General features: G+C 44.6%; 2 protein-coding genes across 2 annotated transcripts in view; one reads left to right on the top strand and one right to left on the bottom strand.

The window, feature by feature from the left end:
- Window positions 1-202: 202 nt before the first annotated feature.
- LOC149280634 (E3 ubiquitin ligase Rnf121) lies at window positions 203-11,532 on the bottom strand. The gene is made up of 9 exons (XM_089500343.1): window positions 11,476-11,532; window positions 7,829-7,866; window positions 6,846-6,987; window positions 6,312-6,466; window positions 5,701-5,808; window positions 5,387-5,507; window positions 4,425-4,558; window positions 3,311-3,412; window positions 203-323 (listed from the first exon to the last, which is right to left on the bottom strand). The coding sequence occupies exons 1-9, from the start codon at window positions 11,530-11,532 to the stop codon at window positions 203-205; spliced, it is 978 nt and encodes a 325-aa protein (XP_089356469.1).
- Window positions 11,533-12,690: 1,158 nt separating this feature from the next.
- LOC149280633 (uncharacterized) overlaps window positions 12,691-21,302 on the top strand; it is a 34,933-nt gene continuing 26,321 nt past the window's right edge. The window contains exons 1-7 of the mRNA XM_089500335.1: window positions 12,691-12,735; window positions 13,870-14,008; window positions 14,378-14,533; window positions 15,234-15,391; window positions 16,328-16,413; window positions 16,620-16,858; window positions 20,283-20,334. Coding sequence (XP_089356461.1) covers window positions 12,691-12,735; window positions 13,870-14,008; window positions 14,378-14,533; window positions 15,234-15,391; window positions 16,328-16,413; window positions 16,620-16,858; window positions 20,283-20,334 — 875 coding nt within the window. The remainder of the gene's footprint in view (window positions 12,736-13,869; window positions 14,009-14,377; window positions 14,534-15,233; window positions 15,392-16,327; window positions 16,414-16,619; window positions 16,859-20,282; window positions 20,335-21,302) is intronic.

Below are 21,302 nucleotides of genomic sequence, written 5' to 3'. Positions count from 1 at the left end.
GCTAACACTGCGGAAGAACCTACGCAGCAGCCACGGCGCCATGTTCCAGGTGGCTAAAAATCCAGAAGTGAGTGGCATATAAAATACAAAAAAAAAAAAAAAACACCAGAAAATGGCCGCTGGGCCGAGCTGCCGTGTCCTCTGGTTGCTGATGTAGGAACTCCTGGATTTTTTCGGGGTCGGGAAGCGTTTTTTTTTTTTTTTATTCCAGTCCGAGGCAATAGTTGATACCTTGTACCAGTCCGATGATGACCGGCTGCCAGGCAACGAGGTACCGTAACCAGTCCAAGAGCTGCCCGTACATAACGTGGGGTCTCTCCCATCTGAATCAACCAGGATTAAGGAAGTTAAAATCAAGATATGACAACTTGTCTGATCGGGTTTGGGTTCCTGTCCTTGAGAATGAGAAGAATTTGGTTGATGCACGGGGAGGGCCGGGTGTGCCAAACCATTTATCATTCCCATGTACGTGCCAGTCAACGCAGCCATCCCATTACTCAAACTATTAAGCCCCAAAGCCATCAACCATGGTGGTGGTGTGGGGGGGGTAATCGGTAGGAGAGTACCCTAAAGCCTGACACTCTCGTTCACTCTTTGCGGTAACACATTAATCATAAACTTTGTTTTTTTTTTACTTTTTAGAATACGGTCTTTGTTAATTCTAAAACCCCATTCAGTATTAGATACAAAGTAATGGGGGGGTAGTGATGAAGACAATGGGGCTGATACCAGTCCTCTATCGGAGCTTTAAAGATGGGTGTCGCAATCTTCCCCGTGACTTTAAAGTACCGTAGTCTACGGAAACTAACCCCGGGGTAACATCGCTGAAACTGGTTTTCTGACATTTAAATAAACGATTTTCCATGCGTGGAGCTCATTACAGCAAGACACGCGTTTCTAACGCGCCGTGCCGGGGCCTTCACCGGTGAATCAAGCTACGAGTGTTTTAAACACATATGATGGAACAGTTTAATTTAACAGATACGTGCCGGGAAGTGGTTTTAGAAGTTATGTAAAACTATTAAAAACGCAAAACATTTTAAAAAGTGAAGACACACGGGGGATTTTCACACCCTGTTAATGTTAAAGGGGAAGTGCCATGAGAAAAACTTCTCTCAGAATTAACCCCAAACCTGTATACAGTAATAGCCCCCAGCACTGTATACAATAATATAGGTCTGCTTTGGGGGAAAAAAAACCCTAAACCCTGTTTTTTATCTCATTTTGTTCCAATAAACTCCCTTTATCTGCAGACCTGGAGCCGGCGTTGCTGTCAGTCATGTGATAATTTGGGTGCCACACTGAGCTGATGCTTTATGGCAATGCAAATCCGCTCCTCCATAGAGATCCAGCTGGGTAATTGAGACTGAGGCATTCTATTGTTTCCCAGGGTGTTTCTCTTGTAAATTAAGCTAAGATAACAGCGAGGAGACATATTAACACGTAATATTCAGCTGTCTGAAATTATTATATTAAGGGGCAGAAACTAGAACTGCCTTAACCCCTTCAGTCCCAGGGGTTTTTGGTACCTCAAGTCCTGGAGCAATTTTGCCATTTTTGGGGTATGTCGGTTCAGCGAATATTCTCCTTTCCTGTGAATAGCGTAAACTATATATTGTTTTTTTCCCAAGAAGAGATAGAACTAGTTAGATAATTAGCTGAAAATCTAGGATGAGAAATTTAGTAAAAACAAGCAAGAATTAGAAAGAAAAAAAAAAAACCCTATACATTTTCCCCTCTGAATGCTCACAAAATTAGGTAAAGTGGCGGAAAATCCCCTCCAAGTTTATCAATTCAGGTGTCCTGATTACAGAAATACCTAATTTATATAGAATTTCCATACTTTCCCAGCCCCTATAAGGTGTACATTATTCGTAGAATTTTTACATTAGGTATGATGGGATTGCAACTCTAATTTGGGGGTTGTGAACGGAGGCAATGGGATAAGGGTTTTTTTTTTTAACCCCTTAAAGACAAAGTCCGTACATGTACGGGCTCAAAATGCATTGTTTTCAATGGGTTTAGGGACCGCCCATTGTCCTTAAGGGGGTTAAAATTATTATCTTTTTTATATGTTTATTTTGTATTTTTTATCAGTGCAGTATGCTTATAGGTCCTCTTAGGGACCTCTTGAACATGTTAGTAATGCCAGTGATGTCACAATGACATCACTCAGCTCACTATTTAAAAAAAAATATATTGTATTATTTTAGTGAATTGTTTTTCTTTTTTTCCTGAGTCCCCACAGACTTGCATAGAGATCAGTGTCTGTGATCTGTGCCTCATCGGAGCGATCGGATATCCCAGCCGGGTCTAGACAATCCCTGCAAGGGATATCCTGTCCTCCGATGACCTTCCGGGTGACGTCAGCAGTGACGCGAGATCGGGCATTTAAAACGGTAACAGGAGATTGGGCATGCTGGCTTCTGCTGACAGGGGGGAGTCCAGGCTGTCAAATGACAGCTGCTGCAAGGTCAGGACGTACCGGTACGTCTATAGGGGACCGAAGGAGTTAAAAAAAAAAAAAAAGAAAAAGAAGAAAATGTTTTTAATCAGATACTAGTAATAAAAGATTTGATGGGCGTTGCCTTTAAGGTCTACTTGCTCTCAGTCAAGCTCCCAGCTGACACTATAAGCCTAAGTAATGTCTATTAATATCATTACACAAGAAGTTTACTTTCGCTCCAAAAAAGCATTACTTTTTTAACCAAAGTTTAGTAATTCCAGAAATTCCTTATATTTAAAAACTAATTTACTTGTTTTCATTTCCCAACCTGCCCCCCAGTTATGCCACTCTGTCCCCACAGACTTACCAATGCATCTCTAGACTTGTCCCCCGTGTTTCAGACTTCCGGGTGTCTAGTGGGGGCAGCCAGAAGGTCATATCACGGCAGCAGTGATTGGTCATAGAAGCCCCGGCGGAAGTGCCGGCAGCAGCGGAAACTGTCTACGTGCATCGCGCAGACCTTCACCGGCTGCCGGAGAGGAGGATCCGGGTCCCCTGCAGCGCGGGGGATCTGGATCTTAGTCTTGTAGTCAGACCTCTAAGACGGCCTCGAATATAAGATGAGCATTTGCTCTGAAAAAAACCTTGTCTTATATTCCAGCAAATACGAGATATAGATATATATATATATATATATATACATATAATAAATAATTTACCCATAGTTTGTGCTTTCTAGTTTTTCCCTAACAAAAAGAGTGGAAGGAGCGATTATTCTTATTCTGAGAACAGAAAGTGGAACTGGTTTTAAACAAAAAACATGTAGGATCTGTGCCGACCACTTTCCCCGGAGTAAAAGGATACGGGTTACTGAACATCCTCTTCAGATCCACCTTCTCTTTGCAGTACGGACACGTCTGCTTCTTCCCCACGATGCACCAGCCGCGGATGCAGAACTCGTGGAAACTGGTGAATTGTGCAAGTTAAGGGCAAAGATCACAATTAAACTCTAAATACACAACGGTAAAAAAACCCCACAAGTTTCATACAAAGGCAAAAAACACAAGTTTCACGGCAAAACACTTTATATTCATTACGCCGAGGTTATCCTCATTTCACCCGCATAGCCGACCCCTCAAATAAAGTGGAAGGGTTGATATTCAAGTAATTCTTCCAGGTTCGCAGCCAAGAAATTCAAATTAAAGGGGTATAGTTACGACACAGCAGAAAATCGAGCCATAAGCGCCTGCAGATTGCGTTGCGGTTTTGATTTAGAACATTCAGTCTTAACCAGGGGCAATACGGGAAACATATGCTACAGGGATGCTTAAAAGACAAAACATGTACGACTCAAGCTTTTTAAAGCACCCTCAATGTAGGCGGCCATCTGTTCACACGGCTACAAGCATTTTCCAGATCATTAGCTATTGTCACTCTATCCCACCCAGCCTGAAGGCTAAGACAAGCGTGAGAACATATACTTTATATCAAAAACTCCAAGTCCTCACTTGGTTCTCACGTCGCGTTCTTGCACGCTTCATCGAAATTCCTCTCCTATGCGGCAAAAACCACTTTGGTGCGTTTTAAAGCGCTCTGGGTTGGAGCTATACATTTAGTCGTTAGTATTTCTATTGACAGCATTATTCCGAGGATGAGGTGGTGGTGCGCATGTGATAATATTTAGCACACAATGAGCTGTGGATGTCTGCCCACCAAAGCTTCTTACCAACCTCAGCCTGGAAATTCTCTATCCCAGGGCTCCTTACGCCCAACACAAATATCAAGGTGGTGGGAAGGTAAATGTAGCCCTTGTGCATGATGCGTTGTGTTGCGCGCATGCACACACATTCACAATAAGGAATAAAATATACATCTGTTAGGAATTGAGGGATGGACACTGTTAAGTGGATGAGTTAAAGCCTCGGCGAGAGTAGTAATGCATTCTTTAAAAGGTACTTTGGTGTGATTATAAGGATACACATGGTTGCAGGACAGTCTAAACGTGTTCTCGATGATACCCTCTTCATTGACATCGACGAAGATCTGCTGGCCGCAAACGGCGCACATGCTGTCCGAAAGGTGCTTGGTGGGCATTCCTGATGCACTGTAGAACTGCGGGAAGACGACAAGTCATTAGGACATTACGCTTCATGTCCTCGGGTCCTAAAGCCATCTCCAATAACATTTACCCAAACGTACGGTGCCCTCCGTTCTTTCTGTACATATGCAGGCATTTTCATGTTTTTTCTGCGCCAATCGCTCCACAGCCTACCCATATTCTGTAGAACCAAATTCAAACGTCTGACCCGGACCTACCCCTTATATCTCTACCCTCCTAACCAAATACACCCCCAACCGTCCTCTTCGTCTCGTAACCTGCATCTCTCTTCTACCATCGTTACCTCTTCCCGCTCCCAACAGACTACATTGTAAGCTTGGAAGAACAGGGCCCTCTCCTTTTATACTTTTCTTTTTATTGGGCACGATTTAAAACGTTCTTACAGACTCTGATGTAACAGCGCCACGGGATCTGCTGGCGATATATAAATAAATGTAAATATTGTATGTGTGACGGATGGTAATCTAATATAAGTATCTGCTGCCATCTAGTGTCGCGGCAGTGAACAGCATCACTTGGTTTGAGTTATTGATCATGCCACGCAGCACGGAAATATGGACTTTAAACAGCAAACGTTGGCATGCTAAGCCTTAGCCGGTCATTCTATTCTTTCCGCTGATTAATTGCACAAGCAAGCAAGGTTTTAATAAGGTTTTTTCAGTTTCTATGGCAACAACCTATCAGTACTTGATCTTGTGCCCCTGGCAAACACTATGAATAAGACGATTTTACGCCATTAAAGACTCATCTCGGGGAAGGGTTTTGTGTATCCAGCAGTACTTGAAATTTTGACACAACGGTGTTTTAATATCCACACTCACCCCAATGGTTGAAGCCATGTAATCCGCGCACATCTCGGCAAAATCCCTTCCAAGCACCCCGTAGTAAAGGCCATAGAAGAGCAGGGATATCCCGAAGTCCATGGCGTCCTCTGGCTTTATTCTGTGGTGAGAGAGAAGAGGTCTTGTGGTCAGTGGCTTTTTTTTTTTTTAAAGCAAAGATTACGCCCATGTAGGATTTATAAATTATGTTTTTGAATTTTCTAAATTACTGTAAAATTGGGGGGGGGGGAGCCGTCACACAGCACTAATGAATGAAGTACAAATGAACATTAAAGACAAAAAGGAGAACTCACCTAAATACAAAATTGAGACCAAACAGCGTGAACATCACTGCTATATACCCCACGATCCCGGTGGCGTAGCTCAGCTTGTACAGCAGCAGGAACCATTTATAAACCAGCCTGTGGATATAAGACAAGCGCATTGGAGAAAAAACACCTTCGAGATTTTATTTCATTTCATTTTTATCTTTTATTTGTACAGCGCAAGTAATTCACGCAGCGCTCCGTAGTGCGTAGAGATCAGGAGAAGTATTATGACTTGGAGTCAGGGAAATCTCATACACCCAATTCTGGGGAACGCAGTGAAACGCGGGTAATAACTATTATTCAGCTGCCGATTCGGGGCTTTAAGTACCACTGGGAGAAAGGCGCTATATAAATACTAGGCGTTATATTATATTACCTGTCAAGTCATTCACAGGCAACAGGAGCCTGAATGAAGTTCAGGGAGAGCTGGATCGCCCCAATGCTGTACCACTGGTGAGATACACAATTGTATCTCGCTAGCTCTATGGCTATGGTTATGTATAAGTAAACACATGAGCTTATTGTGAGCATTAGGGGAGCTGCATATCCATAACAGCCGGACCGCGTTACATACTTAATCCCGCACTCCCACTCACCTGGGGGTAGTCTGTTCCAAGGGTTTACGGGTCGCTCTGTACGTGATGAAGGCGGTGATGATGGAGAAGAGAACCCAGATGCCGAGGAATCTCCACCAGTGGAGCTTCACTGTGAAGTAGACGGGTACGATCCACATCTGGAACAGGGTCACCATCTGGGGCAAAAGATGCACAATGACATCTGCGGCAAACTGTACTATATACGCCGTGTGTGTGTGTGTATATACACACACACACCAAGAGGGCAGGGAGGGTAAAATGTTTGGACGTTCCTGGGGCAGTACTCGGCTTTAACCACTTTGTCCCAGACCCTCTCAGGCTTGCTACGATCAAGCCCTGTCTCAGAAGGCTTGCGTGTCTGTGGATAATATTTGCTGTATTGGTACTAAAACACAATACGTTTCCCCTTTCACCATCAAAATGTGAATTCCCCCCAAAAATGCACCTCTGGTGCTATGATAGGGTTAAGCGCAGCCGGCGCGCTCTGACGGCCCGTCACGGACGCAGGAGGCAGACGGGACGCGTGATTCTTACATTGTAGGAGCGCGAGTGTCTTTGCTTCCACTGAACAAGCAGCAGCTGAGCGACCACCAGTGTGGCGATGAGGATAAGAACCATCTCGGCATGCATCGCTTCGTGGCCTCTGTGCTTGGCGTGCATCCGCGCATGTTCTACCCTGAAAATACACAACGGAGAGTTACACCGGCGCCGCAAACTCACTTCCCTCACGACTTTCCCTTCGTGAAACCAATTAGCATTTAGACATAGATCTGACTAGGTAAACCTATGAGTTCTAATTTCCTTGGGAAACGCTACTGTGCACGTTTCCAAAGTGTGTGTATATATTATATTATATATGTGTGTGTATATTATATTATATATGTGTGTGTGTATATTATATTATATTATATATGTGTGTGTCTATTATATTATATATGTGTGTGTCTATTATATTATATTATATATGTGTGTGTATATATTATATATGTGTGTGTGTATATTATATTATATTATATATGTGTGTATATATTATATATGTGTGTGTGTATATTATATTATATATGTGTGTGTATATTATATTATATATGTGTGTGTATATATTATATTATATTATATATGTGTGTGTATATTATATTATATTATATATGTGTGTGTATATTATATTATATATGTGTGTGTATATTATATTATATATGTGTGTGTATATTATATTATATTATATATGTGTGTGTGTATATGTACACACACACGCCATGATTATATGCTCTGGTAGATGATAATATTTGTGACCCATGACGGTTTGCCCTGCTTGGTGTCTACAAGCTCCTCTTTGCAGCCAAGTTCTTATAGCATATGTCACATGACTAGTGATAACATGGGTATATAATAATAATGATAATAATCACCACTAACGACAGGAAAGTGCCTGCATGGGCTAGCAAGCTCTGGGTCCTCAAAACGCTAAGTGTACTGAAAACAGGGGCTCAAGCTGGATCCGTGATATAAATGTAACTCACCGCCATCTTTCCTCTGGGGCCAGGTCCGAGAGATCCACCTGCTGTGAAAAGGAAAAGGTTAATAAGCGTCCACCAGCAGAATGTATAATATAATACGCGGCACAGCGCACAGCACCACCGACACATTTACAGAACTGCCCGCATAACTATAATAAAACCCATCCTGACCAGCTGCTGGCGGATACCCGGCCCTCCAATCCGTATCCACTGCCGAACTGGCAAACGTTAACGGATGTCACCAGAGCGCATGGGTAACGCTTGGGATTTAAAGAGTTAAATGAAAACGGTCATGGCTGTGGCTACCTGTGAATGCCCCAACACCTCATAAATCTCAATGGGCCCTCGGACTGGAATGCCCCCCCCCCCCCCAGCAATTCCACAATACCTACCAACAGTCCTTTACAATCACCTCATCACGAATAGTTTACGGCCAATTATCTCAGGACCTCTTTACCCAGAACCGCTAATAAACTCGATCGGCTCCCCGGCATAATTAACAGCTAGAAATACACGCGCTGTTGGGAAACGCACAGCTTAGAAGATTTATCACAGAGAGACGCGAGGAGCCGGGTATCAGAGCACGTTGCACAACCCGGAGAGATGGCGACTGCTCTGGGCGAAGGTCGGCCGAGGTCGGCGAAGGAACGCGCTGCGTACGGCGTAGAGAACGGCGAGATCGCTGATGATTGCGACATTTCTGCCACGTCGACATGGAAAGAAACTGCAGAGAAACCGCGTTAAGAACCAAGAGGAACGAGCGGGGGAATAAACGCCACGGAGGCTGATGAGACGTCCCATCCGCGTGGCGCACAATGTCAGGCCCCCGCCGTTAAAGGCACCAAAGATCAGGAGCTACCCGAGCGTCTACCGCCGGCGCCCGCTGAGAGCTCGTGGCATATGCGCCCACCGAGTGCCGGGCGAGCCAGATGTAGATTATCCATAAAATCCGCGCTTCAAACGTCACGTATTATTCACCGATATGAAACAGTAACAGAAAAAGTGGGAAAAAGGTTTTTCCAAAGCCATTTCCCCCCCAATTTCTCAGAAAATTTTCATTTTGTCCGTAAAAAAAAAAAACTTTTAAATCTCTGCCCGCCTACCGTCAACTGGGAGTCTGGCGGCGTCAAAGAGACCGGCGCCCCGGGGGGTGGTGGGGGTTGGGTTTGTGTTCTCACCACGGGACAAATAATGAGAAACGCAAACATGATAAACGCTCAAAGGCACGACGGTTACACGGCAGCCAAGCACCACGAGCAGCAAGAACATTATACAAAGTTTCATGCCTCCCAACTGTCCTGCGCTATACCAGACAGTCCAGATTTGCCAGTCTCTCTCACCAAGCTCTTCAGGGGTAGCACAGACAAGAAAAAAGCCCAAAACATTACTATCCTCACAAGCCGGCCCTGCATAATGCATAACGTAACGGGTGACAAGACTTTGGGGAAACCTCGTATACATGCATCCCAAACGATCATGCGGGGCTCTGCTGTTAACTCCGTGAATGCCAGCCCCGAACACAGCCCAGCTTTAAAGCCAGGTGGAAATAGCCCTAAAAATATTACTGAATTATATCAAATGTTACAAAATACTAATAATTACCGCGGCATTCACTAAACATTTCCTCTCCTTTATTGCATTATACAGGGTGATGGGTTAACCCCGGCGAAACGACATTCAGGAAGTGACCCCATATTAAACATGCCGGCCCTTGCCGCGGGGGCCACTTATCACATTGCTTACTTTCTAACGCATTGTTAGTTGGAGTCGATATGATAAACACCCCCCCCCCCCCCCCAGAGTGAACGCAGCAGGTAGGAATTCGGGAGGCAGCCGGGGAAGCGGTCCGGAGGAGGCAGCCGGGGAAGCGGTCCGGAGGAGGCAGCCGGGGAAGCGGTCCGGAGGAGGCAGCCGGGGAAGCGGTCCGGAGGAGGCAGCCGGGGAAGCGGTCCGGAGGAGGCAGCCGGGGAAGCGGTCCGGAGGAGGCAGCCGGGGAAGCGGTCCGGAGGAGGCAGCCGGGGAAGCGGTCCGGAGGAGGCAGCCGGGGAAGCGGTCCGGAGGAGGCAGCCGGGGAAGCGGTCCGGAGGAGGCAGCCAGGGAAGCGGTCCGGAGGAAGGTCAGTCACTCAATGAACCGAAAAACTGGTTATTCCTGAACGGGCTCAATGACAGAAAATGGAGAAAAACACACAAAAAAAAAAACCCCACAAAAAACTAACAAATTCCGAGATTACAGGGGAATTCGCAGAGAAAAGGAAAAAACGGTAAATATGGAGAAAAAAAAAATTAAAAACAATAAGTCGCAGGATTTCATATGGAAAATGCCAGAATAATATATGAATAACGATTATATATATATATATAACGCGTGGGGGGGGGTCGCGGGGTGTATACAGTGAGGTATCACGCGATGGGGTAGAAAGGACTGATAGTTTGTACACTGCTGCCCGCATCCCGACTGCAACCTGGATTCAGAAAGTGATGCAAAAAGCTGCAGTTTCATTTAGACGTCCGGCAGGTTCACGCAAGAAAAAAAGAGCAGCTAAAGCCGAAAAGGAGGCCGAAAAGCGACGGCCGACGCAGAATCGCCAAGGAGGGAGGGGGTCGGATCCGGCACAATTACCCCCCCTCCCCCCGGCACATCATCTGGCCGGACACCGCGTAATACATTATACACCAGCCGGGGCAGGCGACGTACAGAGGGCTGATCTAGAAAATAAGACGGGTCACAGGGACAGCGAAGGAGGCAATTAGAGAGGGGATCTTAATAACCAACTTATTATTGTTTTATATAGCGCCCCATCCGGCCCCCCGTCTAGTCGCCTGTTCCTCCTGCTGTAAAGACTCCGAACCTTAATCAGCCGTCTGTCTCGTCTTAGATTCAGGAGCTGTACGCCTGTCCCATGTATGTTTTTAACTTCTACTGCTTCTGCTGGTAAGCTGTTCCACTTATCAACGGCCTTCTCAGTAAAGTTATTCTTCACGCTACGAAGGCGTCCAACTCCCATTTATTAAGAGTCTGTAATGGACTGTAAGATCGCAAGAGCTCAGCCCTCGTCTCCGCCGGATTACGTTTCTTCTTTATATCCCCAATTTTAACGTTATCGGTAATTCTGTATCAGCCGCGCAACGTGAAGGAAGCGCGGAACCAACCGGCACATCGTATATAACGTGTAATAATAATACCGGGGAACGTATGCTGCCAGCAGCCTGTGTATGGTGTATGTATCCAGCTATTGATACTATTAATCTACTGGCATTAGACGTAACTGCCTGGGGGCAATTCGTCCTGTCAGGGAGGGGGGTTTATATTAACCGCGTGGGGGGAGGGGGATCTGCCCATCGGTCATTCCAGGGAGGGGCTCAGACGCCAATGAAAAGGTATAATGTCACACCTGTCATTGGGATGAGGGGGGTAACAGCTCTACCAACGGGCCCGGTAACCGAGTACAATCCCCCGTATATCCGGGGACGGATATTACCACCCGGGGGAGGACCTGTCAATACATCTTCGCCCTGTGAATGGCCCTGGAAGAGGCAGCTAATTGCCACACTGGGGCAATGTTACAGCCAACGTGTCGCCCCACCGGGCGCTGGCCCACACTCATTCTCACTTCCCGGCCTACATGCCCGTGCCGCTTTCTCACTCACCTCCTCTACCTCCCTCGCCCCGGCTCCTCCAATTTCCACCTCCAACACCGCCGCCATCTTGCGCCACGACAGCGGGTTCTGGGACGCTCAACCAATCAGAGAGCGCGTTCCGTCGGCCGCTCTACACCAATCAGAATACAGGTTGACGGAAATCGATTCTCTAAGAAGGCGTCAGCCTGTCAAAGAAAGCGGCCATCTTCCTACACCCAATAAAAAAGGAAGAGGCGGCCATCTTACTACACTCGAAAACAAGGAAGAGGCGGCCATCTTACTACACCAAATACCATAGAAGAGACGGCCATCTTACTACACCAAATACCATAGAAGAGACAGCCATCTTACTACACCCTATACCAAGAAAGGAGCGGTAATCTTACCAGAATGGGAAAGGCGACTGCTGTCACCGCATTATGGCGAGCGGTTTTGTTTAAATAGCTAACTTTATCAAACAATACACGGACACAGCCGCTGAGGCTTCTATACTCTAAATATCGCTATATTATAGCTTCCTGTGATTGTGCTGGTAGGGCGGGTTGTGCTGACGTCGTGCGTGGGCGTGGCTGAGAATGGGAGCGCGGGAAATTGTGGAACCAGAGGTACGGAGTATGAGGGGCTGATTTAATTCCTATTCCTGGGTTGCCGTGGGGTGGCTCCGCGGGTGAGTCGCCCTCAGGCTGCGTCCCTCCTTCTGACAGTTATTATACACCAGTGAAGGGGCTTTGTTAGTAATAACTCCTGTTAAAATAGATTTTTGTGTTCATTCGTAAAGCTAAATTGCTACAAGCGGAGGGTTATTCCTCATATTGGGTGTTATATATATATATATATATATATATATATATACACACACACACACACACACACACACACACATACGACGGGACCCCAATGCACAGATTGATAAATCGCTTTATCACCATAGCAACCAGCGATCAAGCTTGGTAAAGATAATACTTTTATTGGGTAACTGGATTTTTCTTCCTCAGCTTGGTGATCCATTTCATTGGTTGCCATGGTGATAAGGTTTTCAAGCTTTGAATCAGAATCACAAAAAAATGATGATTTACTCAAAACCATATTGCGTATTTCCTGTCAATCGCAAGCAATAAAATAAGTCTGTGTTTTTCCTCTTGTTTCCAGGTTGGGGGCTGAAATTTGCCGTATGGATCGAGGCCATCGAGAGCGATACGGCATGAAGCGACCCAAGGTGTCCTGATGGCCCCTATTAAAATCCAGCACGTCATCTCCTTCACCTCGCAGGTATCTTTTACGTAACTCCTTACCCCAAAAAACCTAACGTTACCTTTTGGGAAGGTTCTTTGAATTTTGGGGTAAACCGGTCGATGTTGTTCGTCTTTTTCAGGCTAATGTTAAAGGGACAACTTTTTGCTCGTCTCTTCTGTACCTTAATTTCTTGGATTCAAACGGTCTATCCAACTGCTCTTCTTTTGTGCTTCATACAGATGCCCCCAAACTACTACTTCATGCATGTTTTGGGGTTAATTAAATTTTATATCGCACAAAGCGAATCTTATGTGGTACTACTTGGTGTGAAAGCCAGGAAAAGAATAAAGAAATAAAACCATAATAATAACAAAATATACTAGAAATATAGTGACTCCGGGGTGTCTTTTACTTAATTCCCTAGAAATATCTTAGCTTTTCAGGAAAAGAGGAACAATGGGGGGGGTAATATGAGAGCAACAAACATGTGATACACGCGTGTCCCAGTGACCAGAAAGGTGAAGTCTATCTCCAGTTTGTCAAAAAGATAATCTAAATCAACCCATAGAGGAGAAAATCAGTGCGCACCTTTAATTGCTTCCCCTTCAACTACCCCAGTGGGTAAAAGTGGCGCATGAAAATTTAAAGGGACTGTGCACTTATCGTATGCATTGAAGTTCATGCTATATCTGGAGTGTCCCTTTAAGCATGGGCCGGTTGATCATCGCCGGGGTGATGGGTCTAACAGGTACTACACCCGATCTTACCCAAACTTGATGGATGTGTCTCTCTCCCCCCCCCCAACCTAAATGACTATGTAATAGATGAATAACATACCTGGGAGATCGGTTTCCTTTGATTTAAGGAGGGCCGGCACCTCGTAAATGTATTTTTTTTTAATTCTTTACTTGTATCTTCTAATTTCTATGTAATTGGTGCTGTTAGTTTTGTGTTGGTGTTTTTTTTTTCTTTCCCCCCTTGATAATTTCCCCTTATAGCAAAGCTAAGGACCCTGACACAGTAAACGACTCTTACTAGTCCTTCCATTTATCATGTCCTTATTTATATTTGGAGTTCTGTACATTTATCTTGCTTGCGTTCGAGTGTGTGTTTATTCTCTGCTAGTTTTTATTTTTATTTTGTAATAATGATAGATCGATTTTGCCGCAGGACCCCAAGCACCCGGTGGAAAACCTTCTGTGCGAGAGTTCGATTCAGCCTTGGCTGTGCTGCCCACGTGAACGAAGCCGGCAGCTTACAGCGGTCCTGCAGCTCGAAAAGGCCTGCCAGATTGGATACATCGATATAGGTATTTAAAAAATAATATACTCTATATCCCAATATTGATAATTTATTACTAATTAATTAGATAGGACCCGATCTATTTCTATATTAGAAGTGATAACTGATATTCCCATATCCCCCATCAGCCTATACAATAAAAAAAAAATGACGCTATATATCCTTCAACAAATCTTTGTTCTTTTTTTGTTTTTTCTTTTCTTTTATATACATCATGCAAGTCTTAAGTCTGTTAAAGTTTGTAAGATAGAATACAATCGTTATACAAATAATTACTTGGCTTGACATGTATCTTCTTTAAAATGGAAATGGACTTAATTGTTTCTGTTTAGCTCGGCACGATTGTAATCTAATCACGGCTTTCTTCTGGTTTCAGGGAATGGCGGGTCTGCTTTTGTGCAGATTGATGTGGGGCGCTCCAGCTGGTCCCCCGAGAAGGCGTTTGTAACGCTTCTCCCTACTGCCACGCTGATGAGCCCTGCCGATTCCAAGCTGGGGAAGAACCGCAATGTTGTGAGAATGTTTAAGGAAGGTGAGTAGAGAGGAAGGATTGTATGATATTATGACGCTGTTAAAGGGTTCCTGACACCCCTCGTTAAAAAATGCATATTAAAGTTCTCTGCAAGACGGGCTCGACAAACCCTGGGTTGCCACGGTGACAAGAAATTGCTTCCCGGCACCTAGGGTCTTGCAAGTAGCGAGGACAGCGAGGGAGGAGGTGAGCTGTCCTCAGCCAACAAATGTTAGGGGTACAAAAAAGTGTGTGTGAGTGTGTGTTACTTTGAGTGTTAATATGTTAGTATGTCAGTGTGTGTGATGCTGATACTGTTAGTGTGTGTAAGTATGTTAGTATGTGTGTTGTTGTTAAAAAAAAAAAAATGGCTCCTGCGTTTTTGGCTTGCTAAAAGTTTGTCAGCCCCTGCTGTAAGATAAATGTGGGCGCTTTTGATGCATGCGCACAGGGTCTGAACAGTTTATCAGCTCATCTAGTCTGCTAGTTCTTTCTGATTTACTCAGACCTTAATCTTTCCTTGTTCTCATCTTAGATGCCTATGCCTTGCATGTTTACGTTCCTTCATTGTATTAACCTCTACCGCTTCTGATGGGAGGCTGTTCCACTTATCAACCATCATCTCTGTAAATACTACAGAATTCTGATACTTGCATTTTTTTTTTTTTTTTTTTTTTGCTGTAGTTGAAGAGGTTTCCTGTTTTTTGTTTTTTTTCTTGAGGTGACTTTGTCAAAGAAGCAGCCAGTGAAAAGTGGGACAGACTTCGTATCATGTGCAGCCAGCCTTTCAACAAGCAGGACCCGTTTGGTCTGTCATTTATACGCCTTCGATCTCCTCTGGATGAACTGGAACAGGCCTTGCCTACTACAAGTTGTGATGTGAGTTTATAGCTATTTCCGCTGCCTCTGGGTTCGATCTTGACACAGAGCAATCATGTACTTTCTTCTCCACTGTCACTGGACCTCAGCCTTATTTAACAAGTTTGAGGATACTTAGAGGGAGAAGGCAAAACACATTCTGACATCTCTATGCATTCTTGCTGATGCTCTAAAGGAGTGCTGAGATAACGTGAAAGCAGCCATTAAGGCACATTATAGTCACAGCAAATCTTGAGAATTTTTTTGATTTTCAGTTACTAAACCACCACATTTTTGCATTTATTAGAGAGAGTTATTTATGTCAGTGTGTTCTGCCTTTTTCTTTTTTAAATGCCCTCAAACATGTAAATTGAGGTCAAGCAATAGTGGTGGCAAAAGCCATGCAAACTAGATATCCTTACTCTTCCTTGGAAACATCTTTAATGTGTGTTTATGGTTGTTTTCCTGTTGGAAAATAAATTTAATTTTTCATTGAAAAGCAGACCATTAAGGACCGGTGATGTGCCTGGCACCCATGGGGTTGAATTAATTTAGAAAGTGACCTTTGGTGCTTTTCTTTGCTAAGCCCCCTGATTACTTGCTGCCAGGTTTGCAGAACTTAATATGCCTGGAAGGAATATCTGTGTGGATAAATCCCTGACAAAGTATAAGGGATGGTTGGGATTCATGCAGTATATTTCCGTGGTCTCCAGGTGTTTAGCGAAGGTGTATAAGCTCTGCGAGAGCCTTCCAGGAAAAGAATAGCCACCTTGACCTTCCAGGTTGCCCAGAACATACGGCAACCAGTTTCAAGATCTAATATCCCCCCTATACGAACAAAAAGCATTTAGCATGAGAATAAGGCTGCAGTTCTCTTGTAAGCACTGTTTGAAGCCTGCGAGGCTCACATTCAATGCCTAATTATTATTATTTGTTATTCGTTGTTTTTCTCCGCAGAATGGCGTTTCCCAAGTGGATAACGGCTCGCAACTCCCTGGCGCATCCCCAAGAGATATAACTAAAGAGAGAAATGAGAATAAAATGTAAGCATCTATACGTTTAACAGTTGTCCCCTATGCTGCTGCTGGGCTGGGGTTTGTGTTGCTGTAGGGGTACATGTCAAATGTCATGCTGTGTAATATAAAAACTAAGTCACGGATCACAGAGAACACTTAGGTCTGGGGCGGTCTGGGACAGTGAAGAATCCGCGTTGACTTTATTGGTAATTCTTTGTGTTGTTTCTGTACAGGAATACAGAGGATGAGAAAGTGAAGGATAAGTTACAGCAAATCCTTGCCGACAGTTCACCGCGAACGGAGCCGTTGACTCCTATGAGCCGAAAAGCTATGATGGTCTTATGTGCCGCTAAGTCACGCAAGCGCAGCTATCCTACCCCTGCCGCAGATTCGCAGACGCATCCAGGCAAGTCGGCAAAAAGCAGCCAACAGCTAGCGCAGAAGAGTGACGGCCAGAGCCCGGTGCTTGATGGTGGGTGTGCATCATTTAGAGACTTCGTATCTGGAGCTGTTATGAGGTCCGGCTCCCTATGTAGGTTATGTATAAAGAATAAAAGTGGCTAGATGAGTTGAAATGTTTAGCCCTGCATGATGGATAGTTAGTCTTCCTACTGCACACATTTTGTAACCTGTGAGAGAGCGCGTATTATGCTTCCTTCTAAAAAGGAACTAAAATTCTAGACTGATCTTATCTTCCTGACAGAGCAGTGTCCCCAATGCTGTAGCATGATTTGGGATTTTTAGATCCCAAGTGTGTTGTTTTACATTTATCTTCATTAGCTTCTGTCACTCAACCATTGCTTTATCCATTCAACCAAACCCACCCAAAGACAGTGTCCCCCGTGCATGTTTAAATCCTCTCGCTGTGTTCTACTAATTCTGTTGGGAGGCTGTTCCACTTACCGTATTTGCTCGATTATAAGACGAGGTTTTTTTCAGAGCAAATGCTCTGAAAAATACCCCTCGTCTTCTAATCGGGGTCGTCTTCTAATCAGACCTCAAATAGAGTCTGATTAGGAGACTAAGATCCAGATCCCCCGCACCGCTGCAGGGGACCTGGATCCTCCTGTCTCACCCCCCCCCCCATCATACACACTTACCGGTGCTTCCTGCTGTATTGCCGGGGCAGCGGGTTGACGTCTACGCGATCCGCGTAGACAACGTCCGCTGCAGCCGGAAGGAGGTGTGGCTAGCAGCGGGGGTTGTCTGCGTCCGTCGCGTAGACCTTCCCCGACTGTCAGAGATCTCTGATCTCTGACAGCCGGGGAAAGTATACGCGACGGACGCATACAAACCCCCGCTGCCAACTCCACCTCCTTCCGGCTGCAGCAGAAGGCGACGTCAACCCGCTGCCCCGGCTGGAAGCACCGGTAAGAGAGGGCTGAGAGGGGAGAGAGTGGAGAGAGGAGAGGAGAGGAGAGGGGAGGGGAGGGGAGGGGGGGAGGGGGGGGGAGAGAGTGTGTGTGTGTGTGTGTTAGTTAAATGGGGGCATAGGGCATTTCTGGAGTGGCGTTAAGGGGGCATTTAATAGAGCACTCTGCCTCCTGAAATGCCTTATACCTCCCTATATGCCACTCTGCCCCATAATATGCCTTTTAACCCCCTAAATGCCAGAGTGGCATATAGGGGTATAAGGCATTTCTGGAGGCAGAGTGCTCTATACAATGCCTTTTAACTCCCTTAATGCCACTCTGCCTCCTGAAATGCCTTATACCTCCCTATATGCCACTCTGCCCCATAATATGCATTTTAACCCCCTAAATGCCAGAATGGGATATAGGGGTATAAGGCATTTCTGGAGGCAGAGTGGCATATAGGGGGTCAAAAGGCATACCATGGGGCACAGTGGCATATAGAGGGTTAAAAGGCATATCATGGGCCACAGTGCCATATTGGTGTGGCAAGCCTGGGGGCAGATGTGCGTAACTGGGGGACAGGCTGGAAAATACAAGAAATAAAAACAAAAAAAATATTTTTCTCAATCATAGCTTTTATTAAAAAAAATAGTTTACATGAATTAACATTTACTGGTAAAACTTTTTTCCTTTAGGGTCGTCTTATATTCAGGCTTTTTCTTTTTTCCTAAGTTAATATTCAGATTTTGGGGGGTCGTCTTATAATCAGGGTCGTCTTATAATCGAGCAAATACGGTATTTACCACTCTCGCTAAACGAAAATAAATAAAGCAGGTACATTTCTTCCCGTGGTGGGAGGCTGAACTATTAATGAATCCTGCTATGTTTTTGGCTATAGATAGGTTATACTTTATACACTGTTCATAACCACAGCTAGTGGGCTTTTTTAAACTTGGCCCTCTTCTAAACTAGTATGTAAATGATTCTTCGCTATTGTAATAGTGCTACAAAATCTCTAGGGCTATACAAACTAAATGTCATGTTTGTTTCCACAGAACCTTGTCCAGGCGGCTTTAGGACACGACCCGGTCAATCACAGAAAGAGCGCGTGAAGCCGGGCAGCAGACAACGGCTGAGAATGCATGCGCCGCCTGGAAGGTGGGTTTCACGTGTAATGATTAAATAGTATAATGTAGTGTAACATCCCTGGGCTAACACATTTCAGATATCAATATAATTCAAATTCAAACTAAGCCATTTGCAAGACGTTTAGACTCCCCAGATGGCCCATTAAGCTTAAGGGTTCTACTGGTAAAGGCGTACTGGATCTGCTGCCTTTGGCCTAGTCGACTTAGAGGATAATATGACTTGTTACATGGGTATAGTGTATACTACACAACCAGAAAGCATGAGATTTGTATGTCTATTCGCTGCGAGGTATCCTGTGCCCAGGCCGAAGCACTGGTAGTGCCAGATTTGGTTACCTTTTTGATAAACTTAATCATGTTTCACGTCGGAATTTCATTAAAAAAAAACAAAACATATATTAAAAATTTGATTGAGAACTGATAAAGATCTCTGATCTGTTATTATTGGGTGGTGGTAGAAATTGCCCTTTGGCCAGCCTTTTCTAACATAACTTATTGCTTAGGGTCCCTGTGGACATAAAAGGTACTATGTTTGATTTGGACCATCTGCACCTTAGTCTTTGACTAGACTATGCTTACGAACAACACGCAATGTGAGTGTGTATCCGTGATAAAGAACCTAAATTGCTATGAAGGAGTACAGAAATAAGTGAAAATATTCTGCATTTATTTGCATCTGTAAAAGCTTTTAATTAATGTTAGAATTATTTGACTCACATGGAATATTAAAATTGATTTATTTTTTTTGGGTGAATTAAATTAGATTTTTTTTTATTATTATTAAATTCCTTACGCTTAAAGATTTGGCTATTTATTTACAGTCATAACCTAGTTACTCATCTCATATCTTGCATATCATAGTTTCCCCCCTAAAAAGGCAGTTTTATTTATTTTGTGTATTCTGAACGTTAATATATTAAATGTATGTTTATCCCCTATGTGTGATGGCTTTTTCTGACCTGCAATAATTGGCACTTAATTGACAAGATACTAATTAGCTAATTCATGTCAAACTCTCCAATGTATAAAAATACCATGTTCCCTTATAGATGCCGTGGGAAACCCCTTTCCCAAAAGAGAACTCCAACACGCAGTAGACCATACGCGCATTCATCGAGGGCACCCGGTTCTGAGTCTACACAGCAGCGCGGCAGCTGCCCGATATGCGGAGGTGAGGGCCTGGCTTCTCCCCATGATACCTTCTTACTTTGCGGATTTCTGTTTTAGGAAAGAATATTTTCCTGCCATACAGTGGCAGTACGATTGGGTAAAGCCTCTTCGTGGACAAGAAGACGCTATGGCAAAACAAAGGGTTAACAGACAGGAACCCTCCCCTTACCCATAAAGCCAGGCTAACCCTGAACGAATCCAGTTTTCTTCTTGTCCCGTTCAGGGACCGACGTTTCCTATGGCTGGGGATGTTTCACCCGAAGATCGTCAGTCTGGTGAGGCGCACGGGTTGCTGCCTGGGGGTCTTCATCCTCCGATTGCTCCCCGGGTGGTGAGCAGAGCGAGGTCCTCTCCTTAGTGTTTGAGTTACGGAGGGGTTTGGACAGATCAAGTTTATTGGCTTCCGGCTGTGCGCAGTGAGTGGAACGCACGCCCGGGTGGGGTTGCGTTCCACTGAAGTTCCGATCGCGCTACTGCGCATGCGTGTATCGGATCTTCTGGAGGGCGCCAAATTCAAACCTTTAAAAGGTTTGAATGCATGCTGTCTGTCTGCATGGGCATTGTTCAGCACAGGATACCGTGTCACCAGCCCCCCCACACGGTTCAGAGGATTTGGAGGTAAGATTTTTTTATCTTTCCCTTCATTTTTTCTCTGCCTCCAGAAGATTTGGTTTATATATATATATATATATATATATATATATATATATATATATTAAAAAAAAAATGTCTATTCCGGTTTCTCCGGGGGATAAAGATAAGAAACCTGCTCCCACTCCAAGGAAGGCCACTTTTAAGTCAAAGCATGCAGCTTGCTCTGAGTGTGCTACTCCTCTTCCTGATGGATGCAGGAAAAAGATGTGTAATGCCTGCGCGGCAGAGCAACTTTCTAAAGAAAAGCAGAAAGACTTGCAATCCTTCCTGGGATGGTTCCAGGAAAACCTAGCACAGACCTTTGAGGCTTTTCAGGTTTCTGCAGCTCAAGCCCAGTCAAAGGTTTCGAGTAGGTCCTCCCACAAACGCAAAAGATCTCGGTCATCTTCCAGATCAGAGCTATCATCTGGTGAAATCTCTCAGTCCTCAAGCTCTACAACTTCGTTCAGTTCAGAGGAGGAGGCCGTTTTTCCTCCCCAAGAACTTCGGAAATTCACCAAGGAGGTGACTCGTATCTGACGAAGAGGCTAATAAAATCAAGGGCTTTCCTGTTCTTCCCAAGCTGAAGCAATTTATGGAAAGAAAATGG

Source organism: Sceloporus occidentalis, unplaced genomic scaffold (genome assembly GCF_023333645.1).
Source record: "Sceloporus occidentalis isolate IW3139 unplaced genomic scaffold, rSceOcc1.0.p SCAF_151, whole genome shotgun sequence".
NCBI lineage: Eukaryota > Metazoa > Chordata > Lepidosauria > Squamata > Phrynosomatidae > Sceloporus > Sceloporus occidentalis.
The sequence above is the reverse complement of the archived record's forward strand: the minus strand, read 5'-3'. Positions and strand labels throughout refer to the sequence as shown.

Bases quoted from the DNA above. Each gene is read 5' to 3' on its own strand.
- LOC149280634 (XM_089500343.1), bottom strand. From the start codon at position 11,532: ATGGCGGCGGTGTTGGAGGTGGAAATTGGAGGAGCCGGGGCGAGGGAG. The intron at 6,467-6,845 runs GTAAGAATCACG...CTTTTGCCCCAG, and splicing joins GACACTCGCGCTCCTACAAT to ATGGTGACCCTGTTCCAGAT. The intron at 3,413-4,424 runs GTATCCTTATAA...ACAATTCACCAG, and splicing joins AGACTGTCCTGCAACCATGT to TTTCCACGAGTTCTGCATCC.